Below are 21621 nucleotides of genomic sequence, written 5' to 3' on the forward strand. Positions count from 1 at the left end.
GGACTTGTCCCGACTTATACAAAAGCCTACATCAATTTTTCTCTATGTATGAAAAATCCAAAGTCCTTTATACCTATCATTAAGAATATTATTTGTAATAGGATAAAAGAGCTATACGCTAAAAAAGACCATCTTGACGAAGAAGCATACCATTTGTACTTAAATATCACAAACACTTATCGTGTTAACTATAATTTTAATATTGACGACATGTGGACGCAAATTAACGAACATCTAGAGATTTGTAAAATAGTTATAATGCAGATACACGAGAATAAGCTCAGCAATCTTTTTTGTCTGCTTTCTAATGAAAAATGCCCTCAGAATACATTTCAAAAAAGCAGTCACGCCTTTCATGAAAGAATTTTAAATAAAACCAACTTCGTCTTTACTGAGAATGAAAAAGTCCTGTTAGGAAAAGGACTAAAATACAGTGTCAGGCCTAATCTGTCAGACATAAATGAGAGAGAAAATATGCTTGTTGATTTAAAAATCGGTCTCGATTATAATAAGATAGATAATGCGTCTCAAGCCAGAATTGCGTATGATGTAACCCGCATGCTAGAGAAAAATGCAACTTTTTGTCTAATGCTACGCATAACGACAGAATTTTAGTAACTTCCATTAATAATAAACTTAAAACAGCAAATGCTTTAATAACTAAATCCGATAAAGGTTGTTGTCTAGTCACTGCTTATATTTCTGAGTATATTTCTAAAACTGAAGATTTCTTCAGTGAAAACAACATATCGGAGCTGCATGATGATCCGACTCCTAAACTACAGAAAGAAGTAAGTTCAGCCATTAACAATGCAAAATTTCTTGTAAAACCTTTCCAAAAGAAACTACTCATCAATATGAACCCTCAGCCTCCTAAACTTCAGCCCCCTAAACTTCAGCCCCCTAAACTTCAGCCCCCTAAACTTCAGCCCCCTAAACTTCAGCCCCCTAAACTTCAGCCCCCTAAACTTCAGCCCCCTAAACTTCAGCCCCCTAAACTTCAGCCCCCTAAACTTCAGCCCCCTAAACTTCAGCCCCCTAAACTTCAGCCCCCTAAACTTCAGCCCCCTAAACTTCAGCCCCCTAAACTTCAGCCCCCTAAACTTCAGCCCCCTAAACTTCAGCCCCCTAAACTTCAGCCCCCTAAACTTCAGCCCCCTAAACTTCAGCCCCCTAAACTTCAGCCCCCTAAACTTCAGCCCCCTAAACTTCAGCCCCCTAAACTTCAGCCCCCTAAACTTCAGCCCCCTAAACTTCAGCCCCCTAAACTTCAGCCCCCTAAACTTCGGTCCCAGTTCAAAATTTATAAACCTAATCATCCAATACGTCCAATCTCCAATAGCATGAATAGCGCATATCACGATTTGGCCCGATTTATACACGAAACTTTGAAAAAATCCTTCGTTTTCGAAAATAATTTTTCTGTTCCTAACAGCCAAGTTTTGCTCCAAAATATTAAAAACTTAGTATGCAGTTCAGACACCAAGCTTTTCTCCTTAGATATTAAAAATCTTTATACCAATGTCCCGGTACATGAGACGCTCATCATTGTGGAAGAAAACTTACGTCAATTTAAAAAAGATCTATCAGATGAACAGATTACCGACTTTATGAATCTCATTAATGTCGTTGTCAAGTGCAACTACTTTGAATTCAACGGACAACTGTACCAGCAGTCTGATGGGCTCGCTGTGGGCAACCCTTTAGCCGACATCCTCGCCGACATCTTTACCAATTCCTTGGAAAAAAGCTGTTTAACCGTGTCGCAGCCGCTTCACTAGGTATCCTTTCTTAAGCAAGATACGTTGATGATATTCTACTCGTCTATAGCGGACCCGCCGATATAATTGATCATATATTTAAACTTTTTAACGACCTCCATGAAAAAATTTCTTTCACTATTGAACTCGAAAACGAAAACCGCCAATTACATTATTTAGACTTGACTCTTACAATAGAAGACAATAACATCACTTTAAATATTTTTCGAAAAGAGACTTATACTGACCAAATTGTGCCTGCTTCCTCTTTTCATCCACAGTCCCAAAAAATGGCCTTTTTTCACTCTGCCGTCCACCGAGCCACCTCCATACCACTTTCAACAGAAAAGTTTAATGAGGAGATTAATTTACTTAAAACCATAGCAGTCAATAATGAATATACGCCTAACATAGTGGACGATATCCTAAAAAAAGAAAACTGCAAGAACTACCACGCTCAACACCTCATGCACTGAAATTAACCCAAAGAAAACGTTTTTCTACTCCTTTCATAGGACCCATTTCGTATCAAATTCGGCGCATGCTTCGCAACAAATACAACTGGAATGTTGCCTTCTCTACAAATAATAATCTAAAGAGAAACTTCATTCATAATTTGAAATCCGTTCGCTCCACTACAGAAAGTCGGATCATCTTTATAAGATCATCTGCGGTATATGGTCTTCCTATTATATAGGGCAAACTGGACGTGCTTTCACCATCAGATATAAAGAACATCTTTTGAGAAAGAACGGCACCAGTCCCCTAAATTCATTCTTTGCCGATCATCTCTTAATTACTGGAAACGTGCCTAAGGCCATAGGCGATAACAATATTCTGCATACCGAAAATAAGGGGCGTAGGTTAGATGTCTTAGAGGAATTGGAGATTTTCAAACATCTCACTCGTCATGATGGCCTCATTCTCAACAGCTGCGAAATAAAAACTTTTTTGACTGTATAAAGCCATTGCTTCATCTTTGATTCAGACTTCCTCATGCAGTTTACCGAAATGTTGTTTTCCTGTCACACCTTTGCTGTTTTCTTGTATGTCATGGCTAACGTTTTCTACGTTACAAAATGTACCTCTATTTAAAACAAATAAATATGTAACTTCATCCTGTTATTATTAATGCTCACGTTATGCCTGAAACAGCTGCATCACAATTTCATGTGTGTAATTTTGAATGTACAGTAGCCTAGTTGTTTCTGCGGCTACTAGATGGCACTCCTAGCAACACCATGTTTACTTGCCCACACTTTCTAAAGTGGGCACCTCAGTCTTGTTGCAACCCTCGTTCACAGTACGAGCAGCCCTTAGCGGCTCGCCATCTCACAACTGTTCATGACATCGCCTTTCCGGCTTAAATCTTTTTTAATATGTGACTTGTAAGTACTGCATCTTTTCCAGTCAGTACAAACTTTAATTTTATTAATGTACTATATACCTAATATGTTTTAGAACAGTTAGTCCAATTGTGAAGACGACGCTCATAGTAGCGTCGAAACCAGGTCAATTTTGACTTAATATTTGTGACCGAGGGCTTATTTGTTCCAATATAATTTTGACACGGTCACTGAACCTTAGCAGGTATGTTCAAAGTCCTTAGCTTAGTTAGGTTTACGTAGTCCTAAGTTCTAGGGGACTGATGACCTCAGATGTTAAGTCCCATAGTGCTCAGAGCCATTTGAACCATTTTTGTCCAGTTGCAACAGCTGAATATGAAGGAGCAGAGTCCCTCAGTGTACTCTGATAATCGGCATGAATGTCCTTTGCTTTCGTACCTTTCTTTACGAAGTACTTAATCACTGCGTGAATCTCGATTTTTTCCATCTTCGCAAATCACTACAGGGGAAATAATAACAGAACCACATCACCGCCACAGCTCTCTTTCAAGAGCACTGACGTGGCACGTGGTTACAGGCAACGGTCCAATGAATATCACGTGAACAACACGTTGCGCTAGCGCTGACCTCTCTTGGTGATTCCGAGAACTTTTCAAACCACCTTTGTACACTGACGCATTGGGTTCTCCCTTGCTGGACATAACTGGGCGATTGCTGTAAGGTCTCTACTTGAACTCTCAAGGTGTAGCGCTCACAGTCCTTGCACCAGGCGAAGGTAGTAGAGTGTGGTGTTTCGCTGGCGGTGCTACAGTCGTCAGGCATCATTTGGAGCTACATGGAGACGATAGATTCGTTTTTCTTCTTGAAATGTCGTGTACTAGTGTGATATTGAACACTGTTCTTGTGGGAAATATCATACTTTCCCATAATATTTATTTGCTGCGTTTTCGACGTGTGCGATTAGTCTTGTAAATAAATTTAAGCATGTTTCATACTGAAATGTTACCGTTACACGCCTGGTGCATGGAAGTTCGCGTGTTTGATGGCTCTGTGATGGTTGCTTATGTTACTGCCAATGAAATAACCACCTTCCATTCCACACACAAATTTTAGTAGTGAACTGTACAAGCTTAGTACTTCGATTTTGTACTTAAGAGCCATTGCACAGGTGTCCATTAATGACCATCTCTAGATTTTTCAGTTTCCATACAGAAAGTACGTGTGGGTTATAGGCCATTTCCAATTTATGTGAATTTTGACCCTCTCATATGCTTTAAAGCACAAGGATGGTCCCTGCATTTTTCATGTTTCCTATCATTTTAATTCGAATCATGCAGGCAGTAGCTGCAGTGCTCTCTCAAAAGCATACTAGCGCTGGGAATCGAAATTTCTGTACTCCACTTCACGTTAGAGTTTCGAGTCGGCAGTACGCGTGTGGTTTCTCCTTGAACGGAGCAGTGACCGGTACGTGATGGCACAACTCAAGGGCGACTTGGCTCTTAAGAGGGGATCCCGCGGCTGGGGGCATTTGCGGACTTCTCGACCAATCTGGTGATCACGAACTTCGCGACCGCAGAGTAGGGAATTCTCCCTGGGAAGGTATTTGTTTAAATATAGACGCAAGTGTTCCTACGACACAGCATACAGTTTGACTTTAATTTAGGGGAATAAGTAGGGTTGGCGGCACAGATGTGTGTCCAGAAAGCACTATCCCTCCACCGTTTCTTTTAAGAAAGACTCAAGTTGAGAGATCCAAACTTAGAGTTAAGAGAAGCAATATGCAGTGATTGTATACCTCTGAATGAATAGTAGCTTGGGGAAACATGCCAAGTAGGTCATTCTTTGTCCAGCCTGGACCTGCACAAACATCCTTTGCCTCTTACAGCATAGTACCAGTATTCCAGAACTTGGATTCTGACGTCATAGAGTCAGTGTCAATACGCCCAGAGTTGCACCCGTATAACTGAATGCTACACTGCTATAAATAGCTCAATAGATCTGAGATGGATTGTGACATCATACAGCCAGTGCCAGTGGATTGGATTCTGACGTCATAGAGCTTCGCAAGTATGCCATGGTCGCCATGTTCGATCGGCATTTTGTATTCCAGGCAAGCCATCTTGGATTCTGATGTCACCAGTATCTCAAGTCTTGGACTGTGACATCATAGAGCCAGGTCCATTATTCCAGGTCAGCCAGCATGACAATGCATCATCTTCGATTCTCTGGCAACTTATACATAGGACGACAACCTTTCTTATGTAGGAAATACACTACCACAACTGGGTTATGTGTTTACTTTACTGGCATTTTTAATTTGTTGCATTTCTTTTAATTTCTCGCCAATTTACGCATAGGGAAACTGACCTTTGTCAGGTAGGGTAATAAGAGGGTTTAGGGGAATCCCATTACTCATCGATACATGATCGACGATACTTTGTGTCAGAAATGACTCAGAATACGTACCCATACCAAACCAATGGAGATCATGGGATGTCAGGAAAATTATTTGTAAGTGGGATCTACAGGACTCTTTGGTGCTTATCGTAATAAGCGTCTAATTTCTGTCCGCTGCCATCTGAAAATACACTTCGCTTCCGAGTGATTTAATTATAGCAATATTCCCTGCTACAGATGTTCTTGAAAGAAAACAAAAGAGCAATGTAATGACCACGTTTTGACTCTGCTACTTAATGACTGCAATTAAAAAATTGTGAGCAAGTTTTCTCTGCTAATAATACATGTATCCTTCCCAGCAGAGATTCTGTTTCGTCGAAATAGCTAATTGTTTTTTCCTTCTTTGCCTTTCTCTCGATATAGTCTTATTTTCATAGTTACCTCAGAGGCAGCTGTTGCTTCAGCAGTATGGGTGATTGGCTCACCGCACGTATGGACAACACGATCTTAGTTACCTCGCGCACCGCATGGTCAGAAAAGAATTAGTTCCAATAATTAATTAGAATTACTTCCAGTAATTAGTTGCCTCATCTTAACGTACAGGGTTGTCACAAACATCTGAAAAGCTTGTAATGGTATTACAGGGTAGGCAGTGCTGGGAAATAATTGTTAAGAAAAAGACTCGATACGTTGCGCCGTTTCTGAGTTAATTAGCATTGAAGTTAGCCAGTGCGGCCGTTGCGCACAAAAATTCAAATAGCTCGCCAGAGATGGTGTTGCTAAACAAGTTCGCCGTTTGGTTTCGTAAAACCGAATGACAAAGCGATACAAAAGTTGGACATGGGGCGGTAGTAAGGATCGAACCTGAGCTAAAGTCTGAGCAGTCTGGTGTGCCATCATCAACATTACAACAGCTTACACTAATTGTACGTGGCGGGCCTGATTGGTTAACTTAAATGCTAATTAACTCGGAAATGGCACAACGTATCGAATTTTTTTTATTCTTAACATTTATTTTTCAGCACAACCTACCCTGCAACAGCCTTACAAGCTTTTCAGACCGTTTCTGGCCACCTTGCAGATGAAGACGAGGAAAAGAATCACAGGCGGTAGTTTTTTTTCTGACCATGTGCTTCGAGAGGTATAACCTTTAACAGAAGAAGGGACAGGTTAGTGGGACATCAGATACGTTGTCCAAGCCCTAGGACGAGCAGACTAAAATTATTATGTGCAGTTGTAGTTTAAATGTAGAGATGAAAATATTAGCAGAAGATAGGGAAAGTGAAGGCCAGAATCAAACCAGTCAAAGACTGATAAGCAGGAAGAAAAGAAGAAAACCGACGAATACGACTAGGAATCGCACTCTGAAGGTTCATCGCAAACTTTTATGTAGATAGCTCATCCGTATGGAGAATTGAGAATCTCGACGATTTTTGCCTGTTATCGATATTGATACTGGCAGGATACTGGTTGTGGAAATTCAAAGACTTTCAAGAATGTTTTAATTTCAGATTTTAAATATGAATTTTTTTGTGTTTTTCACATTCGCGATTGTAATTTTTCATTTATTTTATTAATTTTGGTGCTATATTAACGTCCTTTGCAATTTGAGGTGTGTTGACTACATCTGCTATCGTCCCTGTTGCTATTGCAGGTAACGTTGACAGAAGTAGCAAGAGAAGAGAACGCACAACCGGCCATAGGGCTATTGCCGTTACGCAAAAGTCAAATTGTTCAGTGGAATGCTTCAACGAATATTTAATGGAATGTCGGAGCTACATCCCATACAATGGAAGTGCAATCCTGCAATATCACTAGTATTACTTTGACACATTACCAGATGCTGTACATGTCGTGGGCATAGACTGTCAGGGAAGGTTTGTATGGGGAATGAACAGTTCGTGAAGGACCCCCAACGATAGTGTCTTATGCCTGTCATCGTCAGACGGTAGAGGCATCGCTTTCGCAGCGACAGGGCATTTCATTTCATCGTAGCTCAGGCGGTTAGTCCGAAATATTTGTGAATTACACACACAAACTTTCGTCGTGAATCACTCTACTTATTAATGAAAACCAGAATCAAAATCTCTACATCAGTTCCTGAGATATTTTACGAAATGCGAACACAGTGTAAGTTTGTTATGGCAAATAATATTTTTTATGTCATACAATTACAAATTCATTTTTTTTATTGGACTTGTACTTTGAAACCTTACTTCATGCAAATATTTATGATTGTAGTTAAACGGAAAATACCGTGTAGGTTGCGATTAGTCAGTCTGCGAATTTCAAAAAATGGCCGTATCTCATAGACTTAGAAGCTAAATTATTTACGTCGCCTAGAGACCATAGACGTTAGTACGAGGGTCGTTCAATAAGTAACTCTCCGTATTTTTTTTTAAAAAAAAGCCACGAATATACACAGACAAACGTCCTTGTTGGTGCTTTACATTTGATGTTTGTTCTGTGCGCCGGTGAAATTTCGAACCGTTCTGGCAGATGGCAGAGCCGTAGTACAGCGTCAAAATGGCGTCTACATATGACTCACGTTACAAGCAATGTGCTGTTTCTGAATTCTTGTATGCAGAAAAAGAGACCGTGGTGAACGTCCATAAACGTTTTTGTGCAGTGTAGGACCATGCTACAGTTGATAAGAGTACAGTTGGGCGATGGGTAAAGAAAGTTACAGCCTCAGGAAATGGAGAAACAGAGCTCAATGATCAGCCACGCTCGAGACGTCCCGTCACAGCTACTGTTCCAGACGTACTGAATAGTGCGGATGTCCCTACTCGTGCCGACCACCTCTTTGGGCCGCTTAAAGGTTCTGTACGGGGAACACACTCTGAAGATGACGAGAGTGCAGTGAAAACATGGCTACGCCTACAGAACAAGAGCTTATACCAGAGGGGAATACATGCTCTTCCACAACGTTGGCGTACGGCTGCAGAACGTGATGGAAACTACGTGGAAAAATAGGACGTGGACAAGACATGTTGATATATATGACAAGACATATTGATGTATATTGTCACCAAATTGTGACTCTCTGCAACAAATAAGTTCCGAGAAAAAAATGTGGGGCAACGACCCTCGATTTGTGACATAAATTTCAACTTTAGACATGTAGCCCTTCATGAGGAAAATGGGTCTTAACAGTCGGACAGACGTACAACAAAGTTATCGTCTAACGGTTCCGTTTGTATCGATTGAGCTACGGAACACCGAAAAGAATTCTTCATGTACTTGTGTCTATATACAAATTTTTGACGCAAGAATACTAGAGTAATTCCGTTAGAACAGTCTTACATTCTCAGTTTTCGAAAGACACTGGTCCTTCACGAGCACGATAACTTGTGACGAATAAGATCTGAAGTCCTATTTCACATCTCAAATCTCTCGTAAAATGGCAAAGAGTTTTAAATTTCAGTACCTCGAATGATATATGAAATTCGAACTGTTGTTTTGTTACTCCGTGCAAACAAACAAAAAAAGTCACTCGGAAACGTAAGGTGCAGAGGAGACTGCTTTTGTCATTTTGAGTTCGCCTGATATTGACAATAGTTTCCTTTTGTTGCAACACGCCGAGATCTTCAGCGCCTGAACGTTCAGCTGAGTGATTTTTCCATGAAGGTCCAATTGAATTCCACTGTTGTGGTAGTTCTGGGACTGGGCTCACATTCAGGAGGGATTGGGTTCAAATCTTCGTCTGGCCATCGGGGTTTAAGTTTTCCACAAGAAAGAATGCGGAAAACTTTTGCGAAGTCCAGGGCCGATTTCCTGCCCGATCATCGGCCAATTCGATCATTAGACGTAGTGCTTCACCTCCAGTGACGTCGACGTCGACGGCACATTGGTATCTAACATTTCTGCTTCTCATATTTAATCGAATTCGTATTGGTGGAATGTCGTCTGTTATCGTTATTTCTTGTCACGTCTGTCAGTTAACGATCGATGTTGACGAGATATTCTGTTCGCTTGTTTCCTCTGTGACACTGGAGACCTAGATATTTCTTTGATCAGAAAATGTTGTCCTTATTTCTTCTGTAGCCCATGTAATGTACACTGAAACATGGAGTCATATGGTGGACTGTAGGCCGTCCTGTGGCGGCTGTCCAAGTACGCCGCGGCCAGCACAACAGCAGAGTTCACCTTTGGCCTCGGGATGTTTTCCCACTGTTTCTGTCCGTGTTAGTGAATGAATGTACTGTGGTACTCAGTCATTGCAATTGCAGTCATTGCAATTGGATTCATTGTGTATTTTCTTACAAGTGAAAAAGTTTCTGATAATGTAGTTGTTTAGTTTCCGGCACGTATACTGCGAGTGCAATGAATCCGGCGTTGATTCAGTTGTTACAACAGCAGCAGCAACAGTTACACTCCCTTTGTCAGTTGGTTACGACTTCGCAGCGTGCCATGGTCCATTCGCAGTCACCCTCGCTACACCCATCTCTTCCTACAGCATTTCCACTGTTCCAGGAGGCGAAGGAAGGGGGTGACTCACATGTCCGACATTTGCAGCAGGATTTCGCAGCTTGGGACCCTGCGGAATTGTCATTTCTTCGTCTGTGGGAGTTCCTCAATACTTATTATCCTTAGCAAACCTTCGTTGTGGCTTCCCATATGGGCTTTCACCAGCAACAAAAGAAACCGTGCCAGTCCTATCAGGCATGGGTAGCCGACCCCTGTGTTTTAAGTCAGAGGTACGGATTTACTTGTGTTCATTGTCAACAGGCCTATGCCGACTCTGATATGCGACATCGTTGTCTGTTCTGCTCCGGACAGTGAGGTGTGTAAGGACGTGCTGCGTTTAGAAGATCCCACAGTCGAGGAGATCCTGATGATGTCTCATGCGTTCGAAGTGTCACAGGTTGCATCTGAACAGTTTGAGTGCATAGTGGAAGTAGCGTTGGTGTGTTCATTGTCCCGGTGATGGCATTGTTCCCTGGCACCTTCGTCGTTTTCTTCTTGTTTGCACCATTCGCCATTGGACTGTGGCTCTTCCTGACAATTTCTCCTTGTTTCCCGGTTATGTCCGGATACGTCCGTAGTCGCTGCCAGCAACTGGCAGGCACGGTGTGCGGCTTGCTCTAAATGAGGCCACCTGGTGACTGCTTCCATGGATGCCCACGCGGCCAGTATTCAGACGTGGATGTGAAGTTTCTAGAGGTTCATAGTGTCACGCTGGTGCTCAAACAGGAGTTCAATATTACCATCAACATTTATATTTCGCTGCAGATTCGGCAACGGCCATTCCATTTTCCAGGCCGTGTGTCTCTCGTCAGTCTTGAAACGTGTCAGTGTTGAGTCACCCTTCTTTTTCCTCCACCAATCGTCATATGGTCACGGGCCAAGGCCAGTTCAAATGACATTCAGTAGCAGCCTGTCACACAGCTGTCATACTTTTATCCCCCGAAAGTGTTATACCAGGGAACATATTTGTGTTGACATGTTTACAGTTCTCGGTTTTCAATTTCATGATGTTGTGTATGTCATTTCTGACTCCATCCCACTTCAGGTGTTACACGATATCCGTCACGAGTTTGGGTCACAGTTTCCGCTAGGACTTGGTGCTATAAAATTCTACGAGACCCACATCACCGCTAACCCGATGGTCGTTCCCAAATTTTGTCATGCCTTGCCTATTCTGTTTGCCAGCCTGTGGGATACATCTCTGCTTGTTATCTGGAAGTGTACGGGGACGCTTCTTTTGCGTGGGGATTTTAAGTCACCATAAACGTCCAACCTGTATCTATGCTATTCCTCACCCTGAAGGAATACTCGTTCAAATTTCGGGTGGTGAGTGTTTCTCAAAAACTGATTGGTAGAATCATCTCTACAGTTTCGGCTCAATACCACCTCTCAACCCAGTGTGCTCGTCAAAACCTTCTTCAGTTGTTCCATGGATCGTGCCTGCAGTTCATCATTGTGTGCGTTCTTACCCTCTAGCAAAGATTTTTGAAGTATTAATGCAGGATGTTCTGTGCTATGCAAACTGTCTTGATGACATGATTGCCATGAGTTCCTCACCATAGCAACATATTGTCAATCTTCGAATTCTGTTCACTAAATTTCAAGGAATGAGCCTTAAATAAATCAGCAGAAGTCAAAGTTTTTTCAGACAGAAATGGAATATTTCGGCCACCTTCTTTCGAAGGACTGCATCAAACTTACGAGGCACCATGTAGCGGCTACCGACAACCTCCCCAAACCGCGAAAGCAGAACGAACTATTGTCGCTTCTGGGCGAAGTTTATTCCAAGTTTTCCCAAATTCAGTGGATATAATTCATCCACAGAATAAGTTGCGAAAAACAGATACTCCTTTCGTTTGGTCAGGAGGCTACAACAGAATGTTTATCCACTATCGGTACTTTTGCATTGGGCAAAATTTTGTAATGGCAGTGGACGCTTCCCAGTGCGGGGATGGAGTGATTTTAGCTCATAGAAACACTGATGGCTCTAAACAGCATATCGCAGCTCCAAAAAGTTGACAGCCTCTCAACACAGTTCTTATCAATTGGAAATGGATGCATTAGTCCTGACGTTCATAGTCCAGAAATGCCATGGTTTCTTCTATGGGACCAAATTCTATTTCATCATCGACCATAAGCCATTTGTAGCACTGTTTGGCTCCTGTTCGCAATTTCCTGACAGGACAGCAAAACGGCTGCAGTTTGCGTTTTGTTTATCAGTGTGTACCAGTATGAAATACATTACAGATCCATGGCATAGCATGTTAATGTGGGCACATAGTCACACCTACTCGTAGGACCTGCCCTGGCCTTCAAGAAAACGAAATTGGTGTGTGTCCAGATTTCTGCTCACTTGTAGCACATGAGGCACTGACTTCTGGTGACAGTCCAGTACATAGCACTGGCCACTCAGCAAGATACCATGCTCTGACAGGTTGTCAATTTTATGTGCAGTGCTTGGCTCTAGTGGCTAACCACCAAGCAGTCTGGTCTGTTCTGCACCTATTTTCTACATCGTTGGCTGACAGTAGTTGGCACTCTCCTCCTTAGCACCAACTCGAGCAACTCCCAGATCATCATCCCTCTGGTCCTGGGGGATGGTCCCTGAGGTATGACCCGAATGAAGCTCATTTCACGATGTTTTGTCTGCTGGCCTGGCACTTAACTGGTGTTTGAAAAGATCTTCCATAAATGCCACACAGAAAGCAGTGGCGCCAAGAATTTTGGCTCTGTGACATATGCCCCGTCAGCCATGCTACTGAATTCACATCGATTTTTCAGACCCCTTCTGCCATTTTATGTGTGGTTTGTGGTGGTAGATGTAGTGTCAAATTGCACGTATGACCTGCACATGTGCTCCACCTCCACAGAAGCTATAGTGTGGGCTCTCACCCTGGTCATTGAAGGATTCCCCCATATGATCACTTCTGATAATGGCCTAAGTTCACATCGCCGCTGTTTACAGATTTCTGCAACCACAATGCTATTGCCGCTGCACGTTTGCACCACTTCACCTGGAATCGAATGGGTAGGCAGAGCATATTAGCCGGCCAGAGTGGCCGTGCGGTTCTAGGCGCTGCAGTCTGGAACCGAGCGACCGCTACGGCCGCAGGTTCGAATCCTGCCTCGGGCATGGATGTGTGTGACGTCCTTAGGTTAGTTAGGTTTAATTAGTTCTAAGTTATAGGCGACTGATTACCTCAGAAGTTAAGTCGCATAGTGCTCAGAGCCATTTGAACCTACTTGACTGCAATGCTGCATGGGAAAAGCCTGACAGGGATCCTCGACAGCTGACAGGACTTTGCTGCATCTGCTCTGCAATCTGAGGTAAGCTTGTAGCCTTTGTGATTTACCACAGGCACCTCTGCCTGGGCATGTATTTTGGTCAGTGGCTGGCACAGTTATTGGCGAAGGTGCTAGTGATGTGTGGCTGGTGAATGTTCATTCTGGACGCTTACCACATATTGCTCTCTTACTATTAGAACCAGCTGCAACCTCAGTTGAGTACTGACCCGCTGCACCCGCGAACGTGGCAGACACTGGCAGGGAGTCCATCTGCAATCACTGCACCATTACATGTGCTGAGCACCACAAGGGCACCTTCGTTTGAGGAGCTATTGAGGACTGACGAAGTCAACACATCACCGCCAGCTGCGCCAGGCACTCTACCAATGATAGATGGTGGCTGCCCGTCATCAACCGCACCCATCTGTCGCCACCAATGATACAGTTTCTATGCCACTGGCATGTACAATGTCTTTCCCACACTGACTCAACACCGTCTGGGTCACTTACTCTGTATGCTGCTACCAGGCTGGAGACACTGACTATCCAGTGCTGCAACATGATGAGGCAATGGAGGCCAACACTGTCAATATGCATCTGCTGTTGCAGTGCCGCCGCTGCCACTGCCGCTGTGTCACCTGGACAGACCCCACGGCCTCCTCAAGCACACCAATCCACCTAGTTGCTTGCCTTCCCATGTTTCTGCATTGATGCCTGCAGCACTGGCTCCCCCGAGGGTGCGGGGAGGGGGGGCGGGAGGGTGGTTGGAGATGTGGTGTCGTGTCTATGTGTGCTGCTAGAAGCACAACTGCAGAGTTGACTTTTGGCACTGCCGGTGAGAGAACAAAACCAGGGCGCATGTCTCACTTGCTGCCAGCAGCATTACTGGACGAGTGGGTAGGCTGCACATCGGCAGTGCTACCATTCTCTCTTACATCGTTCACACTCTGTGAAGGTTCCACTTGCCAGTTAAGACGGTTCCGTGTTTTGTTTTATGACGAACTTCCTTGTTATTGGAGTTAGCCTCAGACTGTTTGCCGTTTGTTTCTGTCCGTGAGTGTGCATGGACTCTGGTGCTCAGTCACTGTGATAGTATTCACTGTAGATGCTATCCACTCTCTTTGTGTTGAATGTAGGTGGGATCTCACCATGCGCCATGCTTTGCTGGTCGCCGTCCTGCTGCTGGGCAGCCTGGGCTCGCAGGGAGCCAACATCCTGGCGCCCCTCTGGTTTTCGGCGCCCAGCCACTTCGTCATGTTCGACCGGCTGCTGTCGGAGCTTGCAGCCAGGGGCCACAACGTGACGGTGCTCAGCTACTTCCCCAGGAAGACACCTCTGCGGAACTACCACGACATAGCGCTGCACAGGGACGAATGGCACCACCTCAAGGGGGTGAGTGTCTCGCTGGTGCCTAACAAATTTAAGAGTTTTGACACAGTAATATTCTGCACCAGTAATGCATTTTAAAAACTTTCATTGGTGAAACTTCCTGGCAGATTAAAACTGTGTGCCGGACCGAGACTCGAACTCGGGACCTTTGCCTTTTGCGGGCAAGTGCTCTACCATCGTCCCGGCCGAGTTCGAGTCCTCCCTCGGGCATGGGTGTGTGTGTTTGTCCTTAGGTTAATTTAGGTTAATTAGTGTGTAAGCTTAGGGACTGATGACCTTGGGAGTTAAGTCCCATAAGATTTCACAAACATTTGAACATTTTTGCTCTACCATCTGAGCTACCGAAGCACGACTCACGCCTCGTCCTCACAGTTTCACTTCTGCCAGTACCTCGTCTCCTACCTCCCAAACTTTACAGAAACTCTCCTACGAACCTTGCTAAGCCATGTCTCCGCAATATGCTTTCTTTCAGGAGTGCTAGTTCTGCAAGGTTCGCAGAAGAGCTGCTGTAAAGTTTGGAAGTTAGGAGACGAGGTAATGGCAGAAGTAAAGTTGTGAGGACGGCGCGTGAGTCGTGCTTGGGTAGCTCAGATAGTACAGCACTTTTCCGCGAAAGGCAAAGGTCCCGAGTTCGAGTCTCGGTCCGGCACACAGTTTTAATCTGCCAGGAAGTTTCATATCAGCGTACACTCCGCTACAGAGTGAATATCTCATTCTGGAGCTTTCGTTGGTATCTGAGAACGTACCTTAAAAAGAGGAGTGTATCCAGGGGAAGGGGGGGGGGGGGGGGGACGGTCATGCACCCCTACTTACTCCATCGCCAAGAACTGTAGAAGCGTTTGAATTGTTATACATCTGTCAATTTCCATATTTGACAGGTAACTTTCAGAGAGTAAAGTATCTCTCTTTCTCCGAAACGGCAAAGAATTCAAGAAATAACAAGCGATGTTTAACACAGAAAATTTGTAACTGCTTGTGTGAGGCCTGACTGAAAAACTTCCAGCAGCCAGGTAGAGGCATTCACTGACAGTCTGACCACACATGCTGTCAACAGCAAACCAAGAACAGTTCGTGAGTCCACACGTAAAACCAGAGGAAGTTGAGCAACGTGCCACATAAGGGGGACATCTTCAGCTAAGAAAAAGAAATAAAAGGGCGCCTGTTTCTCCTCAGCACTGTCCCGTAATTAATATAAAATCAGAGTTTACAAGACTAATCGTATCAGAACAATTGATCGCCACTGAATAATGTGTGTGTGTGTGTGGGGGGGGGGGGGGGGGGGGGACAGAAGCCGCCGGCTGTGTGTGTCTTCAGGCTGGTGTCCCACCAGCTGATGGCAATACACTCACGTCACTTTAGTTATGCTGTACACATGTATTCCTATGTGATTGTGTAACAGTGACACCGTCAGGATGCATAAGAGAAAATAGCGTGCTTTATCTAATAACGAAAATTTAGAAATAATTTGCATTTTCACAGGAAAACTATGTAACTGCCAACTTTTGTCGGTCTCATAATGAAAAATTACATTGTCATTCTTTATAACACCACCTGCTTTATTGATTCAAATGTACGTATGCGAACTCACACCTGACAAATTAGAAATCTAACAATAACAAATTATTCCCTGCTGGCGTAATTACAATGGATGGACTAGTTTCGGGTCAAGTTTTCTTCCTCCGTCTGAGATAACGTTCCAAACCGCGCTGGAATTTCTTTCGCTATTCACATTTGAGGCAGGAACGCACAACATTCATCTCGCTAACTTTGATAGTTTGGGAAAGAGACTAAGTTCACGCTTTCATCTCTCAGACGGATCTTCGTCGTCACGACTATCCATTCGGGCTAAATACAAGTCATCTTGGTAACTGCTACTCAGAAATGAAAAGGTAGACAGACGAGAGGAATTCGTGGCGGGCCGCATCATCAAACCAGTCTGAAGACAGAAGGATAAAAAAGGCAATCTTAACTACGAGTGGGAGGTAGGGTGTGCGGTGACGCCCGCTCAGTCAATGCTTTGATGTAAAACACACGCTGGGCTGCTCCTGAACATCCACCAAGAGCGTCCGTTACGAAATGTCCGCTCATTGTGATAAAAAGTTCGCGCTGAGTGCTTTATATTGCGACTTGTCAACTCGGCGTAATGCTGAATCAGAAGCCGAGGCAAAGCTTAAAGTTAGTCACAACTCAAGTTAGTGTGTAAACTGTGAGGCTGGAGAAATACCTTCATACTTCCCACACACTCTCCAAACACGCCAAAAGTAGGTAAATGTGCCCAGTCAGCATTATGGCTCAAGCACCTAAGTCGCTGACAAGAATAACATACAGAATAATGGAAAATAAAACTTAAGAAGCTGTTAAACGACCATTAGTTTCGCTTTAATATGGTAACAGCATCCGGAAGGTAGTTCGTAATTTAACACTTGATAGTGGAAGCAAGATTTAAGAAAACTCAAGCTACTTCCACTGGGTTTGTTCACCTACGGAAAGCATTCAGCAGTGTAAAGTGATGCAAGATTTTTGGAATCCTCAGAAAAATGAGTATGCGCCACAGAGGAAACTGTGCGATGGACAATACACCGGATGGCTATAATTAAAGTGTGATAACCCACAGACGTCCAGTGTGGGCTGTCCTCATCGTATGGCAGCAAAACTTCTTAGATATTCTAATGCATAAATGCAGAACCAATTTACGTCGGAAAAAATTAGTTATAAATTTGTTAACCAGGTGCAAATATGGCACCGTGAATACAAGAAAGACGTATAGAAATGTTTCCACATGTAATAGATTAGGAATGGGACATGGGAAGAGAAGGTCAAGCAAGTGATGATTAACTGCTGCTTAAACAATTTGTCCAATATGAGGACTGGAGATGACGACGAGATGCCATACAGTGCCAGATTTGCACCTCGTGGCTAAAATTGGAACTAATTTTTTTTTTCCAAGCGTAACTTTAGCATATCTACCAAGTTTCGCTGCATACAGTAATAAGAGCCCACGCTAGATCTCTGTGAGCTGCTGCATTTTGTTTATAATCACCCAGTACACAAAAACCGAAAGGGGGAACAAGAGGAATGGACGAGTAGCAGCGAAATGCTGTTATTGAAACGAAGCCAAGGCAGGGATGCCGTCGTTCTCCTCTGATGTTCTCCGGCTATAACGTAGGAGAAATGAAGGAAATTAAAACAAAGTTCAGAAGTAGTATTGAAATTCAAGGCGAGGAAATATATATAATAAGATTCGCTGAGAAAATTAGAAAGATTTACAATACTTGTTGAATGGAGTAAACAAATTATCCGTACAGAATGCAGATCAGACGATGGCAGAAGTATTCCAGAGCTGCAGAAAGGAGATTAAAGACAAACGTTTACACCAAAATTGGGCGCCATTTAGTAGACTAAGTAAACCAAAATATAAAACATAAGGTTATCACCAATATTAGTTTTATGTTCCAAAACAAACAAATCTGTCACCGTTTATAATAACTCAAAGACATTTCGCTCTTTCAGTTTTCATAGAAGTGCCGCTTAGAAGGGCTGCTTTAGTATTACAGTTGTCACACCTGCATATTGAAGTGTTGTTAACATGCTAGGTACACGAAATAGCATCGTCGTCCTGTAAAGTTGTGTCGCTGGGGAGAGTGTTCGGGTGTACAGAGATGTTCTGTTAGAATATGTGTCGCATCGGCGGCACGACCGGCACCACTGATGTTGTATTCATATCGTTTCTCGTTTTCGCAGTCACTGGTCTTGCGAACTGATAAAGTAAATCTGGATGCACGTTTACGTTTGCTATCTCTGCAGAGACTGATAAAGTAAATCTTGATGCACATTTGCTATCTCTGGAGAGTTCTTACTTGTGTTTTCTTTTCCTGATTAGTCTCTGCAAAGGAAGTACAGAGTTAGTTTAAAGTTTATTTGAATTTAGCAATTCACGGCAAACCATTTTGAAATCTCAGCCACTCTATATACGTCCAATTGATAGGGTGCCCTTGTGCGTTCCCTTTCCTGTTAGTTATGGAGTTTTCCAAAGTTTTGGTGCTTAGAATTGATTTACAATCACTAAAACGGCTGCAAATTTAGGCTTACTTCTCTTTACCGATTTTAAGGGTTTGAGCCGTTCCTCTGGCACTTAAATGCATAGTTCTTTTCTACTAGCTTTTTCGATTATACCGAAGTCATCACTGTTATGCAAGAATGAATTCTCGGGCTCGACATACTTCACATTCATAGTTTCCGTTTTCAGGTGGAGAGTTAACGCCATTTTTGGTGTTGTCGAGCGCACGAGTCTGAAAACGAATCATGAAGTTCGGCGCATTCTCGGTTAAATGACGCTGATGCAAGATGCTGTTGGCGCTTTTTTTAAACTTTTACCATTTGATCAAACTATTAAAACTCAAATATAGGTTTCACATTCTCTTTACAAAATGTTAAACCTAAAAGATACGCAATGAATCTGTGAATGTCATAAAACAAGAGCATTGTGGACTAGGTTCATTTAGCTCTGCAGACAGTTGATTACATTTCTCATGGAAAGGGGTCTAATGCCGTATGGTAGATGAAAATTAAAGTACTGACTTGATTCATGCCAAGTTCTGTTCAGAAATAACCAAAAATAGGCTTCGTTCTCTTACATCTGATAACTCCATTCCAGTTTTTCTCCGAAGAACAACATAATTGACTGCTGCCCTCCATCTATCACTTTTTTTAGTGATGGCTCTTCTGACCGCTAATCTCTGTCTTTCCCTGCAGCTTCTTCTTGTAGAATGGAAGTTATTATCTGGTGTTTTAATACATGTCCAATCATCCTGTCCTTCTTGTCAATGTTTCCCCTGCGTTCCTTTCCTCGCCAATTCGGCGGAAAACCTCATTTCTTGCCTTATCAGTCCACCTAATTTTCAATATTCTTCTGGTGCACCACATCTCAAACTCTTCGATTATTTTCTTTTCCATACAATGGTGCTCTCCAAATGTACATTCTCAGAAATTCCCTCCTCAGATTAAGGCTGATGTTTAATACTGGCAACTCATCCAGGAATGGCCGCTTTGCTAGCGCTAATCGGATCTGTATGTCCTGCTTGCTTCGTCCCCTCATGTGTTGAAAAAATGGCTGTAAGCACTATGGAACTTAACATCTGAGGTCATCAGTCCCCTAGACTTAGGACTACTTAAACCTAACTAACCTAAGGACATCACACACATCCATGCCCGAGGCAGGATTCGAACCTGCGACCGTAGCCGTCGCGCGGATCGGGACTGTGGGGCCTAGAACCGCTCGGCCACCAAAGCCGGCGAAGTTATTGTTCTTTAAGGTTTAAAATACAACTCTGTTAGTTACTTGGCCGTTTCGCGGATAGCTTTGAGCCCAAGTTTTCGTAGCTTTTCATACCTAAGGGACCACTGTTGCAAGTAAATAAGATCAAACAGCAATCTGCTTTTCGTGAGAAAAAGTGATTGCTTAGCACACATACTTCCTTCAAACTACATGTCCTGCTACATCAAAATTGGTCAGTGGAGTTCAGCACCATACTATTGTACAAGAACATAATCCAATTACTGTAAAATTTGAGAAATTATGAGAGATTGTTACTTATTGAATGAAAACTATAGAGAATGCATTTCTTTTCCTGTATTTTAGTGAACTTTGTACACTTACAAATCTGTCTATTGATAGATGGCAACGACAATGAAGTTCACCTCCTTTTCCAAAAACAAGATATTTCTGTTCTTCACTTCCAGGAAATTTGTATACATAAATGTTTGGCAACTCTTTTTTTTAGAGTCCATACTCAAAGATTCACCACTACTATCGTTGCAGGGATTGCGCGCTAAAGAGTTTGTTGCTGTCCAACTGCGCTTCACTTCACTTAAAGTACTATTTGAATGAAATTTACATTTACGGTATTTACGTACATTAGTGGGGTTCTCGGAATAAAATCAGGCACAAATTAGTTAAAAAAAGAAAAGCAGTGAGGCTCACATAACATTAGAATCACTAAGGGCTACTGTACTTTCCTCACCCAGATGTCGGTGGACATGATCCCTGTGTTGCGGTCCATCACGCTGGGCTACGCCTATGGCTGGATGGGCAACGTAGAAGGCTGCAGGGAGGCGTTCTCGCAGCCTCAGACGCGGCAGCTGGTGCGTTCTGCTGACCGCTACGACGTGGTCATCACCGACATCCACTTTGCAGACTGCACGGTAGCCTTCGCGCACCACCTGGGCGTGCCGCTCATCAACGTCGCCACCAGCTTCCCGTTCGCCTGGACGCACGACAGGGTACGTCACTTCCCATTCAGTATTCTGGCTGTCACGGTGAGTAAGCTATGTAGGTTTTAGGAGAAAAATCTAGTGTTACCAACCCCGAAAAAGTTTCGTCAGAGACACTCACACTGTTAATGGGCCAACATATCAATGCTGGATAAGAAGCTGGACTGAAATTTGTTTGGAATTGAAAACAGCTCGTAAAAATAGCCCTAATGAATCCAAATTTGGACGACGTATAGTAACCAGTACAGCAGACACCTGCTTTGCGGCAGGAAAGGTCAATCTTATACCGAGCTGACTGAATGAAAAGCCGTCAGATGGAGCGGAAACATGAAGGCAAGTGCCAGCACACATCGTCGGTGAATGGAATAGAATGGTGGGTCTCAGGCGAATAGGTTTGTCATAAATGTCTCTGCTTGTATAACAGAGATCCCTATAAGGATCCAACGGAAACAACTGGTACTGGACCAAGCAGAGATAGCATCGAACGGCGCACCTACCATATAGTCTGCATGGTCATGACGAACTGTATAGCCTCGCACTCAATTTTAGTTCAGTGCTGTGGAGGACCGTAGTGGGTGCGATGACATGTGTTCGAAAATTTTCAAATGTGTGTGAATTCCTAAGGGACCAAACTGCTGGAGGTCCTCAGTTCCGAGACTTACACACCACTTAAACTAACTTAGCGTAAGTTACACACACACCAC

At 43.3% G+C, this 21621-nt stretch overlaps 1 protein-coding gene across 3 annotated transcripts in view; it reads left to right on the forward strand.

Annotated features, from left to right (window-relative positions):
• LOC126484094 (UDP-glycosyltransferase UGT5-like) overlaps positions 1 to 21621 on the forward strand; it is a 168306-nt gene that overhangs the window by 65301 nt on the left and 81384 nt on the right. For all 3 annotated transcript variants that reach the window (XM_050107468.1, XM_050107467.1, XM_050107466.1), the window contains exons 3-4: positions 14395 to 14650; positions 20672 to 20926. In XM_050107468.1, the coding sequence (XP_049963425.1) occupies positions 14408 to 14650; positions 20672 to 20926 (498 nt within the window). In that variant the 5' untranslated portion in view covers positions 14395 to 14407. The remainder of the gene's footprint in view (positions 1 to 14394; positions 14651 to 20671; positions 20927 to 21621) is intronic.

This window comes from Schistocerca serialis, chromosome 6 (assembly GCF_023864345.2).
Source record: "Schistocerca serialis cubense isolate TAMUIC-IGC-003099 chromosome 6, iqSchSeri2.2, whole genome shotgun sequence".
Lineage (NCBI taxonomy): Eukaryota > Metazoa > Arthropoda > Insecta > Orthoptera > Acrididae > Schistocerca > Schistocerca serialis.